Here is an 18,706-nt window from a genome sequence, read left to right on the forward strand (position 1 = left end):
ATCCATTCAGGTATTGTAATCAAAAGTCTGCATTAGTCAACTGGCCTTTGCTTAAAACTTTTATAGCGGCAGTGCTGAAACCTTTTAGCACCAGAACCTACTTTTAGAATGACAATTTGTCTGGCACCCACTGGAAGTTATGTCATGGGCAGAAGTGACATCATTAAGCAGGAACTGTAGTCAGAGCCTGCTGCTTTTCTGAGAATGCAGCAATCAGTTGGGTTATTTCTCAGCCATTTTCCAATAGCAAAGTGAATCGGGAAGAAAAAAAGTCTATTTACAACCTTGACACAAGCAAAATATCCACACAGCCCTCCCCCTTTGCAGTATCCTATCCATATTTTCAATTGCGGTTGCACTAGGTGCTGTGCAACCCACCTGAAACTGGCTCGCGACCCATCTAGCGGGTCTTGACCCACAGTTTGAGAAACACTGTTATAGTAGCAACAATTTGCCTTTTCAGTTGCAATGGTGAGTGAAGAATCGGCTATTTCCATACGTCTTGTTGAATCTCAGAAATGACAATGAGAGTCTTGCCCAACCTAATCACTAAGGAGTGAGAAGAAATATCCATTAATGAGCACAGTAGTGCGGTTACTTGTTAATCAAATTAATGGAAAAAACTTTTGTTACAGTAATGAAATCAGTATGTTTGTTACTTTTGATAGACTAACAGCCCAACCCTATGCCACCTTCCACTGGTGGGACAAGCATGTGCACTGTTAAGGCATGTTGTGACAGTGTGAAGCCCTGTCCCACACAGGGAAAGTCCTTGCTGGCCTCCCAGAACCAGTTGGAGACCAGCCTCCGCCTGGGCAGGTAGAGTTCCGTGGGAGGGCAGAACAGGCCGGGAGAAGTTGTAACGGATAGGGAAAGTGGATCAGGCCTGGGAGCACCTCCACTATATCCTTTTTCACCACCTGAGCCTGAAAGCCATACATGGGTCAGCCTGGATTTGCACCAGTTACAGAGCTGACAGATCTGAGTAGCCTCACAGAGGTTGTTGGGGCATGACTGGGGTAAGGGGACGTCCAGCAGCCATAAGTCCCAGGCTACACCTCAGCATGGAAATTTGATTAGGATTGGGCTGTAAATGCACCTAGCAACTAGAACAAACTGTTTCCATAGAGAGAACTTGCCATTTTATGGCCCTGCTTAGATTTAAGAGGCCTGAATGCAATGAGGTCCACTTGCAGGATCTTACATGCTCACATAATTGTGACAAACAGGCTTTGTTTTGCAGAAGAATTAAACCAGATAATATTAGCAGGTTTGGGAGGACTGGGTAACCTAGGTGGTGATAGAAACAGTGAATCATACCTAGACATTTGGTTCCCTGTTAAGCAGTTGGCTTGTCCACAAAAACTTGGTATTTATGCAACCATCAAACCTGCACTTGATGGTGGGTGAAAAGGGCAGAACTAAAGATCTACTTTCAACACTTATAAATTAACAATGGAATGCCACATGCTTGAAAGCCAAAGGGTCTTCTGAAGCACTTTTGATGCAGGTTTCCACACAGTGCCAAGATGCATATTGTTTATGCATATTGCAATAATGCATATTGTTTTAATTACCATAGCATTAACTAAGCAGGAGATAGTACATAAGCACTTGGAGGGCAAAGTTTTATAGTTAGAGAAGTGGGTGTAATATTAAAAAAAAAAACACTTTTGAAGGGTGCAATCCTGATGCTCCCATGGCCTTGCCTCTGGCTGAGCCACTTACGGGCCCCTATCTTGCGCTGGATACAGTGCAATCCTCTTGGCTTGCCTGTTCCAGCACAGGGTACAATTGCACCCAAAGTGTCTTAAGAATTTACTACATTCCATTTTCAGTGCCTGGTTTCTATCCAGCTATTCTGCGCAAACAGCTGCTTTTTATTTTTTCAGCATAAGCCACTGATGGGCATTGTTGGCACAAGATGAATATATGAAAGTTACATGCATGTTAATGATGGTTTGAGTGGCACTTTCAGTTTCAGTGGAAGGACAAAGCTACCTCTATCTACTTCATGTGTGTGATGGAATACATTTCTTGTGCCACAGTATTGCTATTAGTTTAAAATGCTACAGCTTTTTGGGTTTTCTAACACCATGAGAAGGTAAAAGATGATTAAGGTTTGTACACAGTCTGTTTTAAACTGCTCCACAAGGTAGGTGATTCCTGCAGGAATGAACTGTGTTAACTGTTCATTAAACAGACTGAGCAGATTTTGCCATACCATTTCAAGCAGCCATGTTAAAAGATTTATTAGTCTGTAAAAATCTATATATTGTACCTGAATGACTTACTGTAAGTCAGCTGCCACATGGAGTAGTTTAAAACCATTACAATCCCAGTGTCAACATGTATAAGCCCTCCCTAAATTGTCCTACAGGACAAAGCTTAAATCCTCTGACTTCACTGAGCTCTTAATCAAAACTGAATTCATTTTTAGCCGAATCTTCACAATGCTGAAATACCTCAAGCCATGTTGTTAGGCTTGCAAGTGGTGTTAACTATATTTGCATAACGGAAGAAATATTTTACCAAAAGATGCTAAGATCTCACAACTAAGGAGATCTTGGTAAGGACCAGTTCCTACAATCAGTATATACAGATGAACCACAGATATCATTGTTCAGTAGGTATTGCTTAAATTGCCTCTTCATCAGGTTGCAAATTAGTGTCTGTAACAAACTGTTCTTGAGTTTAATCATTACTATTGAAGTCATTATGTTGGCATCCAAATGGAAGAATGCTTCCCCCCCCACAAATGCTTCTTTTGTGAATGTTGTAAACTATTAACCAAACATAAGATTTTCTTCCTGTTAGTAGCTACATTGTTGTTTTAATCTTAAAGTAGGAAGGGCCCACTTAGCTCCAATGGGGTAAACATGCAGTAGCCACTTTCCCATTGCTGGCTTCTGAATGGAAAATAACCCTGTGAACATGTCTACTTCTATTTACCAAGGCTGATAGCAGGAGCCCCTGAGGACTATGTAACTACTGCTGCCTGCTCTAGAGAGCTATGGACAACCATCCCGTTTTCAAAAGCCGTTTGTGGTGTAGAAGGAGGTCATTCATAAGAGAAAAATTAAAATTCCACTGGAAGTTCCTACACCCTGAAGGTGCATCTAAATAGTGGCAGACTCATATGCATGTCTACTGGGAAGTAAGTCTTCCTGAATTCAATGGGACTTGCTACCTAAAAAGTTGCTTGGCAGATGCCTTTATGGCTTATTAGCCCAATACAACAATCATATTGTTGGAGGAGGTATCACTTGTAATTATTTTGATCTTTAATGGGCAGCACTGTTGGCTAGGTCCTCATTGCTTAACTTCCTTTAAGAAAGAGCAGAATTCAAATGAGTGAAAACTTAGGCAAATGATCTATGAACCCTTTGACTCTCAAAGAGTGCTGTTTTGTGCCATGAATTGCACAATGTCTCGGGGGTGGCCAATTCCAGGAGCCTTAGAGTTGAAAAACTGGCCACCCCTGAGATATCTGCAGGTATTGGTTTCTCCTGAAATTCTAGTCTTTATAAAAAGTCCTCCGTGGGCTCTTAAATCCCTGACTGCTCATGGGTGGCAGCTTCAGATTACATCAATATTTTTAGTGTGTGGTCTTATTTGTTCAACAATAGAAGAACTTTGGTTCAATGTTTGGTTTCTATGTTCACTCTTGATTTTGTGCCATCCATAGGTGGCCCTTACTTCCACTAATTGCTTGCATCTGAACATATGCTGTTTACTGCTTTTTGGCTTTTGGACTAGTTCAGTGGTTCCCAATCTGGTGGGTTGTGACCCACTAGGGGACTTGGAAGCAGGGCATTTGCCCCTTATGGAGAGTGGTCCTGCAGGGATGGAAGCAACAGCACCACAGCAATTGTGCCACTGTGGCAACTAAAAGGCTCTTCCACTTACGGGGGGGGGGGGGAGTGCTGACCACAGTCCCCTCTGTGGCCTACCTGCTGCTCTAAACAGTGCTTATTTTCAGTCAAAAACTGAGGTGGGTTCTGATTGGAGATCAATGTTTAGAGCAGCAGAGAAGCCTGCAGCAGGCGCTGAGAACCCCCTGTACACTGCTGAAGGTGAGCACTGCCCCCCCCAGGTAAGTGAAGAAACCCTTTGGTTGCAGCAGTGCTGTGATCGCTACAGCCCTGTTGCCACCCCGCTCCTGCAAAGACTTACCTGGTTCCTAACTCCCCTGTAGGAGTTAGTCTGCTGGACTAGTCTTCTATAAGATTCCCTCTTTAAATGTGGTTAGTGTTTTCTGTGTTAGCGTCCTCCATGTGATGGAGTTAGTACTATAGCCTAGTTGGAGAGTCTTGACTAACGACAAATGGCTCAGGAGTGAGTGCTGTTGCCCTGTGGCGATTTTGTTTGCATCTCGTAATGTGTTAAGAAACTTTTGCCACACATCAGGTCCAGTTGTAACAGCCATATCTGTAACTCTTTTCAGAGTGTCAGCACTGCAATGGGAGTTGCTTTTCCACAGCATCATCCCATGGTACCGCTGAAACGCTTAAGGTCTGGATCTTTCACCCAGAACAGGCACCTTGTGGAATGATGCCAAACAGGTCATATGAGACTACTGTGTTAACTATAGAGAACCTTAGAGTCTGAAAATGGGACTTTGGAAAGACATCCAGTCTAGGGTAAGGGCTTTGAACTAGTCTGCATTTTGGATAGTGCCACCTGCTTAGCAGCAGAGATCTTAAACAGAGTGTGAATGTTGAGGGACTTCAAATGGCAGTCTCGGGAGATATTATTAAAAGAATACTTGGCTATCTTGATTATTTGTGTTTATACGGAATGTTTCATGACTTTGTGTACCTTGGCTCAACGATCTCCGACACTCTTTCTCTCAATACCGAGCTAAACAAGCGCATCGGTAAAGCAGCTACCACGTTTTCCAGACTCACAAAGAGAGTCTGGTCCAACAAGAAGCTGACGGAACATACCAAGATCCAGGTCTACAGAGCTTGCGTCCTGAGTACACTTCTGTACTGCAGCGAGTCATGGACTCTTCGCTCACAACAGGAGAGGAAACTGAGCGCTTTCCACATGCGCTGCCTCCGACGCATCCTCGGCATCACCTGGCAGGACAAAGTTCCAAACAACACAGTCCTGGAACGTGCTGGAATCCCTAGCATGTATTCACTGCTGAAACAGAGACGCCTGCGTTGGCTCGGTCATGTTGTGAGAATGGATGATGGCCGGATCCCAAAGGATCTCCTCTATGGAGAACTCGTGCAAGGAAAGCGCCCTACAGGTAGACCACAGCTGCAATACAAGGACATCTGCAAGAGGGATCTGAAGGCCTTAGGGATGGACCTCAACAAGTGGGAAACCCTGGCCTCTGAGCGGCCTGCTTGGAGGCAGGCTGTGCAGCATGGCCTTTCCCAGTTTGAAGAGACACTTTGCCAACAGTCTGAGGCTAAGAGGCAAAGAAGGAAGGCCCATAGCTAGGGAGACAGACCAGGGACAGACTGCACTTGCTCCCGGTGTGGAAGGGATTGTCACTCCCGGATTGGCCTTTTCAGCCACACTAGACGCTGTGCCAGAACCACCTTTCAGAGCGCGATACCATAGTCTTTCGAGACTGAAGGTTGCCAGTATATATACGGAATGTGCATGTTTGATGTATTTATACAGGTGAAGGTCTAAATCTCTATAATTAAAACAAGAGAATGAACAGGAGATTAATAGGATATAAGAAGGGTCAATGGCTTACCAGTAGTAGGTTCAAAGGGCCTATATATAGGTAACCTGTTTGTTACTAGCTATTCCTTCCCAGGCTTGTGGATGTGTCTTATTAAGTACAGAACCCTGCAGAATCAGCCATACAAGTTCTCGGAAGCCTTACAAGAAGTCTGTGGATTCACTGTTGTTGAATCAGAGAAACAGATTGGCTTCTATTGAAACAGAGATTCCACCACTGAGTGGGTGCTGGTTTAATCTGATTCTTCCCAAGATACTAGGAAAGAAAATGGATTTAATCTTGTGGTGCATGAATAAGTTACAAGGTTATATGGGCTATATCCGGTTGTGACACTGTGGTCTCAGAAAGCAGTGTGAAAACAAAGCTAATTTTGTTTTCATGTATAATTACTAAAATTGATCTGTTACAGAATGACTATTCTAAACTAAAAGAAAACAATGGAATGGAACAAACTGGTGACAATATTTCTGACCTCCGGTAGAAAACGGCACTAGTGGCTAAAAGTCTAAGGGTGAAGTTGGATGTATTTTCTAAGAGAAAGACTCAGAGGGTTTCTCCCACCCACGTTCGAACTTTGCATGACCTACACAGACATATGGATGAACAAAATACTGCTGTGGTAGCAATGTTCCTCTCCCACTTGTTTCCAGAGAACTGCCTCCATGTTTTAATCAGTTTTTAATTTTTTTTTTGTATTTATTACTATTCTATATGTTCCTCTTTCATATTTAAAACAAAATCTAAGCCACTTTCAAAAGTTCAAACTGTTGGGAATTGGGGGGGGAGAGAGGTGGGTTTGTTACATTATTGAGTACTAGCCAACAGGCACCCTGTACTTATGAATCTTTACCTTTTAATAGTTTTCTTTGCAACAGAAGAACAGTGGTGCATTTGCAGGGGAGTCTGGGGCAAGGCGACACAACAAGTGGGCAGCTAGCTGCTGGGAGAAGGAGGCAGATTTTTCCCCCTTTTCACATTTTTTAAAAGCCTGGGTGTTATGTCGCTTCCGGAGCATCGTTTTGAGCTTGGCACCGGACTACACGATTATTAGCTACATGGCCCTTTATAAGTTCATGGCCCTTTATAACATGACAGTTCAATTGCCTGCTGTGAAGATTCCAACAAGGAGGATCTTTTATGTTGCAGTCTGTGACCGACCAATGGTTCTTGAATTATAAAGTTGTAAAGGTTTTGCAACATAACTGATTGTTTGACTATGCCCACTATCTACTCTCTGGAAAATAAAGAGAAGAGGGAAATGAGAAACAGGGCTAGGCAATCCTTGCTTACAAATCCACAAAACTTAATAACCTGCCTTCATTAATTTCCTAAAAACTTAAGCATATCTTTCTGGTTGCTTGGAGGATTCCATGCTCACCAGAGGTAACTACGTAGAAGACTGTTTGCTTGTTTACAGCAGTTGTACCCTGCCTTTCTCCCCAAGGGAACAAGTCTGGAGTGAGCCCTGTCTTCCTTTGACTCCTTCTCATTATAATAACCTCCATTCTCAGGAAAGATGGATTTATAGTAATGCACCTAACAGAGTATGCATGAATGCGACAAGCTCAATTGGGCAAAGCCTATTTATTTCTATGCTGTCCTTCATAAATCAGCACTCACAGTGCAAGGGACAGATACAGGCCATAGCTGGGCATGGTTTTCAGTTGTCATGCGCTCAGAGAAAAGGAAAGCCACTCCAATGCCGTAAACAAGCCTCCGCAGAACCTCTCCCACTCATAGAAGTATGTGCTTTGACTCAGAACTTCATAGCATCCCTACTTGTCACATCCATCACATTCCATGGTGCTATTTTTACTAGAAACACTAAGATTAGCAAACTGTGTATTCCACACTTTGAGACAGTTTCAGTGTGGGCTGCCTTATAGTCAAGACTATATGCTATAGCTTGAGCAACCCATGAGCTCCAGATCTTACATATCTAATCCTCCCCCCCCCCCAGGATGCTAAGTATTCAGAACATTTTGTTGCTGTTTCTAGACAAATGAAGGAAAATGAGTAAATGTTGCCTAAATATCCTGTGCATTTGTGGACATCTGCTAGACAGTGCCAGGGGGTGGGTTTGAACTTGCTTATTAAAGCGCATGAATTCTGCTGATAGAATTCAAATCAAACCCAGTAGAGCCATTGTTCCATTGTGGAGCGCAGTGGAATTGTATGTGATGCTGACTGTATCAAGCCCTGTTGCTTTTGGTGATTCATTCATTTCAGGGTGAAAAGACATCAGAAGGAAAGGAGGGAGGGTCAGATAGCATTGTTTCTTATCAATGTAAGGAGCAGAAAGGAACCAATGTGGGCCTTTTGCTCCAAGATATACATCAGGCATTGTTCTCAACCCCTTCTAGGTTGCCTGTGCCCCAGCACCAATGATCTTGCACCCTCCTGAGCTTGATCCACCCATCCCCACTCTGTTCAGTTCAGTCCACTTCTCAGTTTTTCAGAAAGCTGTTTGCGCAGCCATACTGGTTTCCTTAGACTTCCCAACTTTTCTTCTCAAGGGAACTATTTGTGATTGTGCTTTCTGTATCTTGCTTTTCAAAAAATCCCATCCAATCCCAGAAGCTGCTCAATGGATCAGTGTGTCCACTTAGGGGCTAACTGTGAACTGTATAATAGCGCCAGTCTTTTATCAACAAGATGGTATGCCATTCACCTTTTTATAGAAGTCCAGCTAATAACTGTAATAAATAGCTGAGAACAACATCAGGGCATCTCAAACTGAATGGGATGAAACCTTCTGAACCCTGTTGTTTTTAATCTAGGAGTTCAGTGGTGACATATCTCTGCCACTGTAAATCATACTGTTGGCCTTCTTTAAAGGGAAATAACCATGACTGCGCTGGGATTTCTGCAGCTTGCTTTGTTTTTCATCACAGAAATTCTCCCTCTCAGATTCTTTATCAAATTAACCTTGAAGCTTCTCTCTTCACAGCTTGCCAAGTATGTACAACCTAGAATTGTTTCCTTTACAAAGCTTCCTGAGAATGGAAGATTTGGGGATGGGAGCTGTAGCTCAGTTGCTTTGCATGCAAAAAGTTCAATCCCTGGCCTTGCCACATAAGGCTGGAAAGGACCCTAAAGAGATCCTGGAGAACTACTGCCAATCAGTGTTGACAACACTGAATTACAAAAACCAATAGTGTTAGGGAAAGGGACTCCCAGGAGAAGACCAGCTGACCAAGAGGGTGATTGCCTAGTGGTTTGCACACATGCACCCCTTCCTGTTCCCCACTTTCCCTTTACTAGATAGCAGCTGAATGGGGGGAAATCCATTGTGAATGTTGCCACAATCTAGGCTACAGCAACCATCCAGAGAGGGGCAGCTGGGGGGGGGGAGAGAATCTTACCAGGAGAGCACTGAACTCTAGGGGTTCTGATTAAAAATCAAACAGAAAAATCCAGTGAATTACCTATGCAAATGGACCAGGCAGACAAAGGGTCAAAATGTAATTACAATCTAGCTTCGAATTGTCCCTAGCTTAAGCTACTTACAGTGCTCAAGGAATCCCCAGTCCTTGCACTTGCCAGTGAGTAAGTGGGTGCTCCTCTCCAACCTCCCAATAAATGGGTCCACTCAGGCAACTGGTAGAGAAAAACCACTTCTGGGAGCTGGGAAATACATAATTTTGCTTTGATGATATCATTAAATTACCCAATTGGAGGAGTGAAACCCACCTGCCTTCTGTATCCAACCCCTTGGACCAAGATGGACAGCTTTGGCTGCTCAATTACTAAGCACATGCCAATCCTGGAAGGGTGGGGGGTGACTATTCCTAGAAAGCAAGAGACCAATCCACAAACCAGGTGATGCTCTCTCTCTCTCTCTCTCTCTGTGTGTGAATAGAGTCTCATAGAGAAAAAGGCTGCTTGCAAAATGATGCCTCAACTGCTTTTAGCTGCTGAATCTGAACAATGATTCTGGGGGGTTAGTGTCCAAAAAGATTGAAAAAATAGGCAAAAATGGGTTGAAACAGGGCATTCCTCACAAATAGTCTCTAACTTGGTTTTAGCCAACTTTCTAAAAAAGCCATTTCCAATGCAACTGTCTAAAGGTGCCAGAAGTTGTCGTCATATAAGAATTTGGGGCTTGTAACACACAATGTCTGGATATAAAATCAGTGTCAATTTCTCTTTAAATGGCACTCTAAACATGCACTCACCCAGAAGAGATGTTTCCCTCACACCTGCTTAGCCCAAATGTTAACCTCTGCCTGCAGCTTAAGACAGTCCCCTAAGGATCTAATGCTGAGCAGGATGTACTTATTTATTTCCTTACTATATTTATAGACCACTTCCCAGTCATAACAGCTCCCAGGGGGACTTACAGTTTTTTTAAAAAAGTGTGTGAAATAAAGTTCAAGTCAATTTGATACCAATGGATCCTTGCTTGAAATCTTCTTTGAATCCAGAGACAACTGATTCAGGGCCCAATCCTATCCAATTTTCTAGTGCCAGTGCAGCCGTGAACTGCATTCTGCGGTGGGGAGGCAGTCACAGAGGCCTCCTCAAGGTATGGGAACATTTGTTCTCTTATCTCGGGGCCTCATTGCGGCTGCACTTGTGCTGGAAAGCTGGATAGTATTGGGCCCTCGATCAACTGTGGTGGTTGACAGGATCCAGCCTTCTGGAAACCTGCTCCTCTCAAGCCAGCACAGCCTGCACCTGCAAGCTCAGCAGGTAGCCACAAGCTCACCTGCAAGCTCAGTGATGGTAAACTTTATATGACTTAAGGAGGTACAGGTTTTGCTGGGCTGTGATTTCATGGGAACATTTTGGAAGAAACACATTTTATCGTCATCCCAGGTATGCGTAACTGAAGTAGAAAGAAGGGAAAGCAGCAGAAAAACAACAAAGGGAGAGGGGCTGTCAAAGGCATGAGGAGAGCATTATGTTTGGCCAACAGTTTTAAGCCATAAAATGATAATGCAATAATACCATAAGATGCAACAATGGGCAGAACCAGTGAGTTGGTCAGAGATACAGGTGCTTCTGTTGAATGTGGACTAAAATGTGGAGGGGGGGAAGGAGAGCACCTGCTGTTCTCCCTAAATAGCACACTGGCCTGTATTTTTTCACTCCTCTGATTTAAGATTATTTGGCTTAACAAACTTAACTACTGAGTCCAGTACTATTTTGAATCTGTGGGGGAAGGGGCAATGCTCAAAGCACAGTGAACTGGGCAGGACAATATCAGATGGGGAAGAATTTATTTTGTCATGGTGACATAATGGTATACATGGGAGTCTGGTCTCCTCCTCCTTGGGCCTCCCCCTTAATTGCCACTCTCACCAAAGTTGAGAGGCAATGTAAATGCCTCGGCACGTTTTTTGTTTACTGTCTGGAAACTGATTCTCAAGCGGCGTGGCCCATTCATTTTGCAGCCATGCCCAAACACTGAGCAAACTGATTAGACATGCATATTTTCCTCTCGCTGGTGGATCTAAGTTTGCCTTGACAGCACTTAACCACAAGTCATTCCTATACACACAGCCTAGAATTAGTACTCCTAATCTTTAAATACATCCACTGATCTGTCAGATTTAGTTGTCCATTCCAAGAAGCAAGGAGCGAAATTTGAATATTGGTTTGCTTATCTCTTATCCTGTTGACTTAGGGTCACTCTTCCTAAGTGTTATTATAAATAAATTAGCATACACTAGCAGAGAATTTACCTGTCCTAACTCTAGCTGCCTTAGGTAGTATTTTTTTTTTTTAAGTGCAGGAACACATATCCATATAAGGATGTGTGTCTAGACTGCTAGTTTTAATGTGCAGTGACTTAAGCTCAGACAGTAATGACTCCACAACTTCCGCTTCCCTAAGTCGATGACTAAATGTGGTTGAAGACAGTGGGAACCAGTATGCTGAGTCAGCAAAACTATGACCTTCATTAACTCAACTGCTTCTCCTCCAATAGTCACAGAAACACAGTGAGGAGGGGGGAAAAGTTAAGGAAGGAAATCTCTTTTTGAAAACAAATAAACCACAGACTCAGTCCAGTAATAATTACCCAGCTTCACTTTCCTCAAGGGTGGTATGTTCTCTGCTTAATTAACTTGTCCAAAACAGTGACACCAAGCTTTGTATTAATTAACCACTTACCTACTCAACAGGGAAATATGCAAGTTAAAACTGATGAAGGAGATTCTTTGAATTGCAGTTTTGCCATGTGGTTTTATCTTAAAGAGACAGGAGGGTTTAAATTGCTGGGTTCAAATGTTATGCTAAATTGTTGTGGAGTGTAACAATCACAAGCCTCACCTTGCCGAATTGAATCCTGATTTCATATCCTGGTTTGTTTGTAAACTCTGGGATTTGCCAGGTTTGAATGCAACAACTGATCCTAACTGGTTCTAAATCAGGGACTGGAAGTTTCTCTCTGGTGAGCTGAGCTTATGATTGTTATGTTCAACCATGATTAAGCTGTGCTTTTTGGTGTGATGTCACCCAGCTGATGTGGCAGCAGGCTGCCCACCTAGTGACACTTTTCTCCTGTATGGTGGAAGGTATCTTGAAGCTTCCAAGATCAGACAAGATCAGGCATGTGCAGGATATGCTGTTGCTGCCGCTTGCTAGACTCACTAGCCTGGGAAGGCAGCTCATCTGAGAGAAGGAAAACTCTGATCCCAAACCTCCACTGCCTTGTGGCTACATCCAGTTAAGGAAAAGACTTCAGGAGTCAACCTTGAGGCAAAATCTGGAGCCAGAGTCTCTGAGGCAGTTCATGGCTGTACACAGTCACATTCTGGCAACTCCTGCTACGCCACTGGAACCAACTGTATTGGCTTCTGCCTTTCCATTGGACCATTTCAGCGATGTGGAGAGGGGGGATTTGCTGCATGGGTAACAGTCTATCCTCCATATCTACTTTACCCAGGCTTCGAGCACTGGAGAGGACACTCTGTTCCAGAACCACCATTCAGAGCGTGATCCCATAGTCTTCCGAGACTGAAGGATGCCAACATGATAAGCAGAAAGCTTATAGCAAGAAAAGCAGGCAGGCAGGCTGCCTGCAGGCTAGAGTGGAGGCTAAGAGCCAAATCCTATCCAATTTTCCAGCGCTGGTGCAGCCATGCTAACAGGGCACGTGCTTCATCCTGCAGTAGGGGGGGCAGTCATGGAGGCCTCCTCCAGGTAAGGCAATGTTTGTTCCCTTTCCTTGGGGCTACATTGCAGTTGCAGGGACATTGGGAAAGTTGGATAGGATTGGGCCTTAAGAGCAATCATTAACAGGAAGCAAACTTTCACTCTTAATCTCCCTTCTAGCCTGCAGGGTTCCTGATATTTATTCAAAAAAGAGGTACTGTACTATGGCGGGCAGTGCAGGGTGGTGAGGGGATCCAAGGATAGTCCCAAAGTGAATTTAGATCATGCAGCAGTTTAAGCCCATATTTTCAATGGTGGCTGCGCTAGGTGCTTCACGACTTGGAGCCCAATCCTATGCATGTCTACTTGGAAGTAAATCCCATGATAAACAATGGGGCTTACTCCCAGGTAAATGTGGATAGGATGGCAGCCTTAGTGGGTCACAACCCCCAGTTTGAGAAATGCTGGTTAAGCCTGAGCGACTATGATTGGCCATCAAGGTCACCTAGTAAATGTGGTAGGTGCATGAGGATTTAGGGCCTTATCCTAATGGGCCTGTGCCAGCCCAATAGCAAAGCTCAGTGTCACGAACATGCCATAAGGAATGCCTGTGACACTGCTGGGCCGGCACCAGCACACAGCATGAGTCTGTGCTGAGCCAGCACCAGGTGAAGGAAGGATGAATGCCTCCCAGAGCTGCAGGAAGGCACTAAGCAGCAGAGTGGTAAGTTGGGGTGGGAGGAGGTGTTCCAGGGTGGGGGGAAGGTGGGGGGGGGAAGGGAACAGGGTGGGGGAAGGGCCCTGCTGCCATATCTTAAGCCATATCTTAATCTCTCCTGGTTTGGGAGACTTGACATGGGTCTCCTCAAATCTGTGCCCGCTCAATAGCAGGTGCAGATCCAAGGATACCCATTGGGGCTGCCTGGGTATTACAAGGGGTAAGGGAATGTAAGCTCTCTTACCTGAGGAGACCTGGTCCTGCTTCCCAGCCCCATTTTGGTGCCACTACAGCCCTGAGTAGCATAGGAAGCATAAGATTGGGCGGTTAACCTCACAGCTTTTTTTCCCTCAATCCAGCATTTCAATCTTTACACTAACTCAAGTGATGATCTGCACACGTGGAATAACGCTCACAGAATCAAAACCTCAACCAGAATGAGAAGATAAGACTTTATATCACCTCCAAACACAATGTGCATTGAAGGTAGTTTGCGGACATACAGTTTCATCACTTGTCATTATTTGAGAAATCATTGTGATATATCAACTGAAACACAGCAGCTTAAATCTAAACATGTTTACTTAGAAGAAAGTCCTATGGATGTCAGTTGAATTTTCTTCAGTGCCAGTCTCCAACAAGCACTTTTTATCATTGTACTTGAACATATATCAGCCAGCTTTTCTACCATCCCATTTTCACTTTTGAAAATGTTTATTTTTAACAAATATAAAAGACACCTGACCTTACCCAAATCCCTTCAAGGTAAATTATACATAATGATGATTAGGTACACAGATATATATTGTATTTTTTGTATTGGCAACCTTCAGTCTTGAAAGACTATGGTATCGCGCTCTGAAAGGTGGTTCTGGCACAGCGTTTAGTGTGGCTGAAAAGGCCAATCCGGGAGTGACAATCCCTTCCACACTGGGAGCAAGTGCAGTCTGTCCCTGGTCTGTCTCCCTGGCTATGGGCCTTCCTTCTTTGCCTCTTTGCCTCAGACTGCTGGCAAAGTGTCTCTTCAAACTGGGAAAGGCCATGCTGCACAGCCTGCCTCCAAGCGGACCACTCAGAGGCCAGGGTTTCCCACTTGTTGAGGTCCATCCCTAAGGCCTTCAGATCCCTCTTGCAGATGTCCTTGTATCGCAGCTGTGGTCTACCTGTAGGGCGCTTTCCTTGCACGAGTTCTCCATAGAGGAAATCCTTTGGGATCCGCCCATCATCCATTCTCACGACATGACCGAGCCAACGCAGGCGTCTCTGTTTCAGCAGTGCATACATACTAGGGATTCCAGCACGTTCCAGGACTGTGTTGTTAGGAACTTTGTCCTGCCAGGTGATGCCGAGAATGCGTCGGAGGCAGCACATGTGGAAAGCGTTCAGTTTCCTCTCCTGTTGTGAGCGGAGAGTCCATGACTCGCTGCAGTACAGAAGTGTACTCAGGACGCAAGCTCTGTAGACCTGGATCTTGGTATGTTCTGTCAGCTTCTTGTTGGACCAGACTCTCTTTGTGAGTCTGGAAAACGTGGTAGCTGCTTTACCGATGCGTTTGTTTAGCTCAGTATCGAGAGAAAGAGTGTCGGAGAGCGTTGAGCCAAGGTACACAAAGTCATGGACAACCTCCAGTTCATGCGCAGAGATTGTAATGCAGGGAGGTGAGTCCACATCCTGAACCATGACCTGTGTTTTCTTTAGGCTGATCGTCAGTCCAAAATCTTGGCAGGCCTTGCTAAAACGATCCATGAGCTGCTGGAGATCTTTGGCAGAGTGGGTAGTGACAGCTGCATCGTCGGCAAAGAGGAAGTCACGCAGACATTTCAGCTGGACTTTGGACTTTGCTCTCAGTCTGGAGAGGTTGAAGAGCTTTCCGTCTGATCTGGTCCGGAGATAGATGCCTTCTGTTGCAGTTCCAAAGGTTCCTGTTGCAGTTCCAAAGGTTCCTGTTGCAGTTCCAAAGGTTCCTGTTGCAGTTCCAAAGGTACACAGATAAAGCTACTGCTATCTTAGTAAATTCTGATACCTTTTTTGGACATTGATAGAGTTTTGCTGCATAGTTTTATGCAGAGGCAGGTTTAAATTGTTTCTATGAGTCACGCTTAATATAAACACTTGTAACTTAAGTGCCTGAATTTGCCAAAAATCTGGATTGAATCCTTCTAGCACAGTGTTTCTCAACCTGTGGTATGGGTGCCACCAGTGGTACTTGGGGTGGTGTCTGGTGGTACTTGTAGGACCCCTGGACATCTGGCAGCAATACTAGGAATATAGCACAACAAACAGCGGTAGGAGACTCAGCTCAAAGCATGCTTTTCTATGCTAGAAAAAGACCTCCCATCTACCCTGACCCACTTACTGTTGTTTGTTGCTTTGTATCTGGCCTCCCAACACAGTAGTAAATGGCAAAGATGTAATCACCAGTTACTTCGAATAGGTGGTCCACCTATTGAAGTAACTGGTGAAGTGGTATGGCAAAGGACAAACCTTGGGAAACACTGTTCTAGCAGTTAGACTGTAAAAGGCCACCCAAGCCAGTGTGGTATCAGTAACTGTATTTTCTGAAGGCTTCTGTCCTATAGTTAAAAATTTTCATCTCTCTCTCTCTGACTTACAGTATGACAGCCCAATCCTATCCACACCTTCCTGGGAGTAAGCCCCATTGACTCTAATGGGACTTACTTCTGAGTAGATATGCATCTACTCAGGATTGGGCTGTGATTTTGCACATATTGCAAGTGCAGACCCCAAGGGCTGGTCTACATGCCCTGGAAGTTCTCTTACAACTCTCAGGTTCTAGGATCCCATTTCTCCTCAGAAGTCAATTCCATGGAGTTCAAATGGGGATTATTAAGGCTGCAATGCTATATGCACACACCTGGGAGCGTTCATTGAACTCAAATTGGCTTATTTCTGAATAGACATGTATAGGCTTGCACTACCCCATTGACATAACTGCATTGGCACTGGAAAATTGGATAGGATTGAGCCCTAAGTCTGCAATCTTGTCCACACTGACCTGGGAGTAAGCCCCATTGACTATAATTGGACTTATCAGTAGGCATGCCTAGGACTGGGCTTTAAGGCTGCTCTCCACACTTACCTGGGAGTAACCCCATTGACTAGAATGGGACTTACTTCTGAATAGACATGCATTGGCTTGGGCTCTAAGACAGCACTCCTATCCACACTTACTTGGAACTAAGCCCCACAGACTATAATGGGACTTACTTCTGAGTAGATATACCTAGGATTGAGCTGTAAGGCTGCACTCCTCTCCATACTTACCTGGGAGTAACCCCATTGACTAGAATGGCACTTACTTCTGAGTAGACATGCCTAGGATTGGGCTCAAATGGAAAAAGCGAGAGTGCCCCTTGCCTGGCGCTCTTGGGCTGCTGTCACTGCACAGCCCTGGAGGGAGGGAGGGAGGGCGGCTGGCTGGTCCCTGGAGCTGAGCCGCCTCTGCTTCTGGCCCTTCCCTGCCGGCGTCGCTGGCGATGGGGGCGGCGCTGGAGCGGGAGACTGCCGCGTCTCCGCCCCCGTCCCGGGAACAAAACAAGGAGGAAGTGAGCAGCAGCCACCGGGCGAGGGGAGCCTTTTGCAGTCCTGCGGCAGGCAGAGAGCGCCAGCTGGTCGGAGCGCCCTTTCGGCATCCATCAGGGGGCTTCAGATCCCAGCCGGTGGGGGGCTTGCAAGGGGGTCTCCTTCCAGAGGGCATCCGCCGGGCATCTTCTGGCCATGGCTCGGCTCTGCTGCTGGCTGCTGCTGCTGCTGGGCCGCTTGCTGGCTTTGGGCTGCGCCTTCAACCTGGACGTGGAGAGCCCCGCGGTTTACTCCGGCTCCAAGGGGAGTTACTTCGGATTCGCGGTGGATTTCTTCGCCCCGGATGCCTCCTCGTAAGTAGCTGGCTGCGATCTCCTCCTCCTCTTCCTCCAGACCCCCTCCCGCTGCCACAGCCTGCGATTCCCCGCAGTCTCCCGGTTCCCAAAAGTTCACGAGGAGACGCCAGAGGCTGCTGGACGCGTCCCAGGAAAGTTGGGGATGGAGCTCGGAATGCACACCCGGATCTGATCCCGATCCCCACATTCTGGGCATTGGGAAGCCGGTTTCATGGCATGGATGGAGCTGGGCTTCCCAAGAAGGGGATGGATTGAAGGATGCCTGCCTTCCCAGGGTGACCAGGTGCCCTTGTTTTTCCTGGACATGTCCTCTCTTTTAGCCTCGCATCCTGGAAAAGAACTTAAATGTCTTCCTTTTCCCTGTGAGCAGGCGACACAGAGCCTTCTTGGAATCAATAAATGATATGTCATATAGGCTTAAATTTAATAATTGGTAATATAATGTTTAAATTAACCCCATGAAATCGGTATACATGAATGCTTTTAGTGTGTTGTCTTGGATGTCCTACGTTTTGAGGTGCCTGGTCCTCTTTTGCGGTGATGACATCTGATCACTTTGTGTCTGCCACCCACTGATTCCCCATCTGATTTCCCCCTCCTCCCAGCTAAATGAGATCATTCCATTGGTTTCAACCAGATCTGGAGCCCAAACCAGGGCCTAGGAGAGGGTGCTAAAGAGGGTAATTTGTAAATGGGCCCAGGGTCAGAAAGGGGGCCCAGGAACCAAAGGAGAGGGCCTAGAAATTTCCTGGGAGCTTACATTTTCCAATCACCCAGACTTACTGCCAAGCAGGATGATGGGGGCATTACAACTACTGATGATGGATGGAAGCAACTACTGCTACAAGGCCCAGGAATGCATACATTCATTAATAATGTCACAAGTGGGAGAAAACTGACCTGCTGCAGTAGCTCTTTGGCTTGTGGTTCCACTTACCATGAAGAAGTGTAGAAGAGCTTTTTTTTTAAAAAAAAAAAGGTGTAGAGTTGCTCAGCAACACAGCTGACTTGCTGCTGAAGTCAGTTTTGGTGTATGACATACATATGACACTCTCCATTCTAATGTGAACCTAAATACAATGATACTAATCTCCTGCAATGATTTTCTATATTTGAAAGATTTTAGAGAGACTTAGGAGTGTGTTTGGTTTTCTGTATCTATCTGCCAACACCGGGCAGGCAGGTAGACCTGAGCTCTGCATTGGGAAGACTGGTAGACCTGGGCTCCAAAGACTATTCCGGCTGTTGCCACTTTCTCCCTGCCTTTTTGCCCCC

At 45.3% G+C, this 18,706-nt stretch overlaps 1 protein-coding gene across 1 annotated transcript in view; it reads left to right on the forward strand.

Annotated features, from left to right (window-relative positions):
• The first annotated feature begins 17,127 nt into the window (after window positions 1–17,127).
• The window catches only part of ITGAV (integrin subunit alpha V), a 76,525-nt gene continuing 74,946 nt past the window's right edge, over window positions 17,128–18,706 (forward strand). Inside the window, exon 1 of the mRNA XM_066611309.1 lies at window positions 17,128–17,428. Within this exon, the coding sequence (XP_066467406.1) occupies window positions 17,271–17,428 (158 nt within the window). The 5' untranslated portion in view covers window positions 17,128–17,270. The remainder of the gene's footprint in view (window positions 17,429–18,706) is intronic.

This window comes from Tiliqua scincoides, chromosome 1, assembly GCF_035046505.1.
Source record: "Tiliqua scincoides isolate rTilSci1 chromosome 1, rTilSci1.hap2, whole genome shotgun sequence".
NCBI classification, from domain to species: Eukaryota; Metazoa; Chordata; class Lepidosauria; order Squamata; family Scincidae; genus Tiliqua; species Tiliqua scincoides.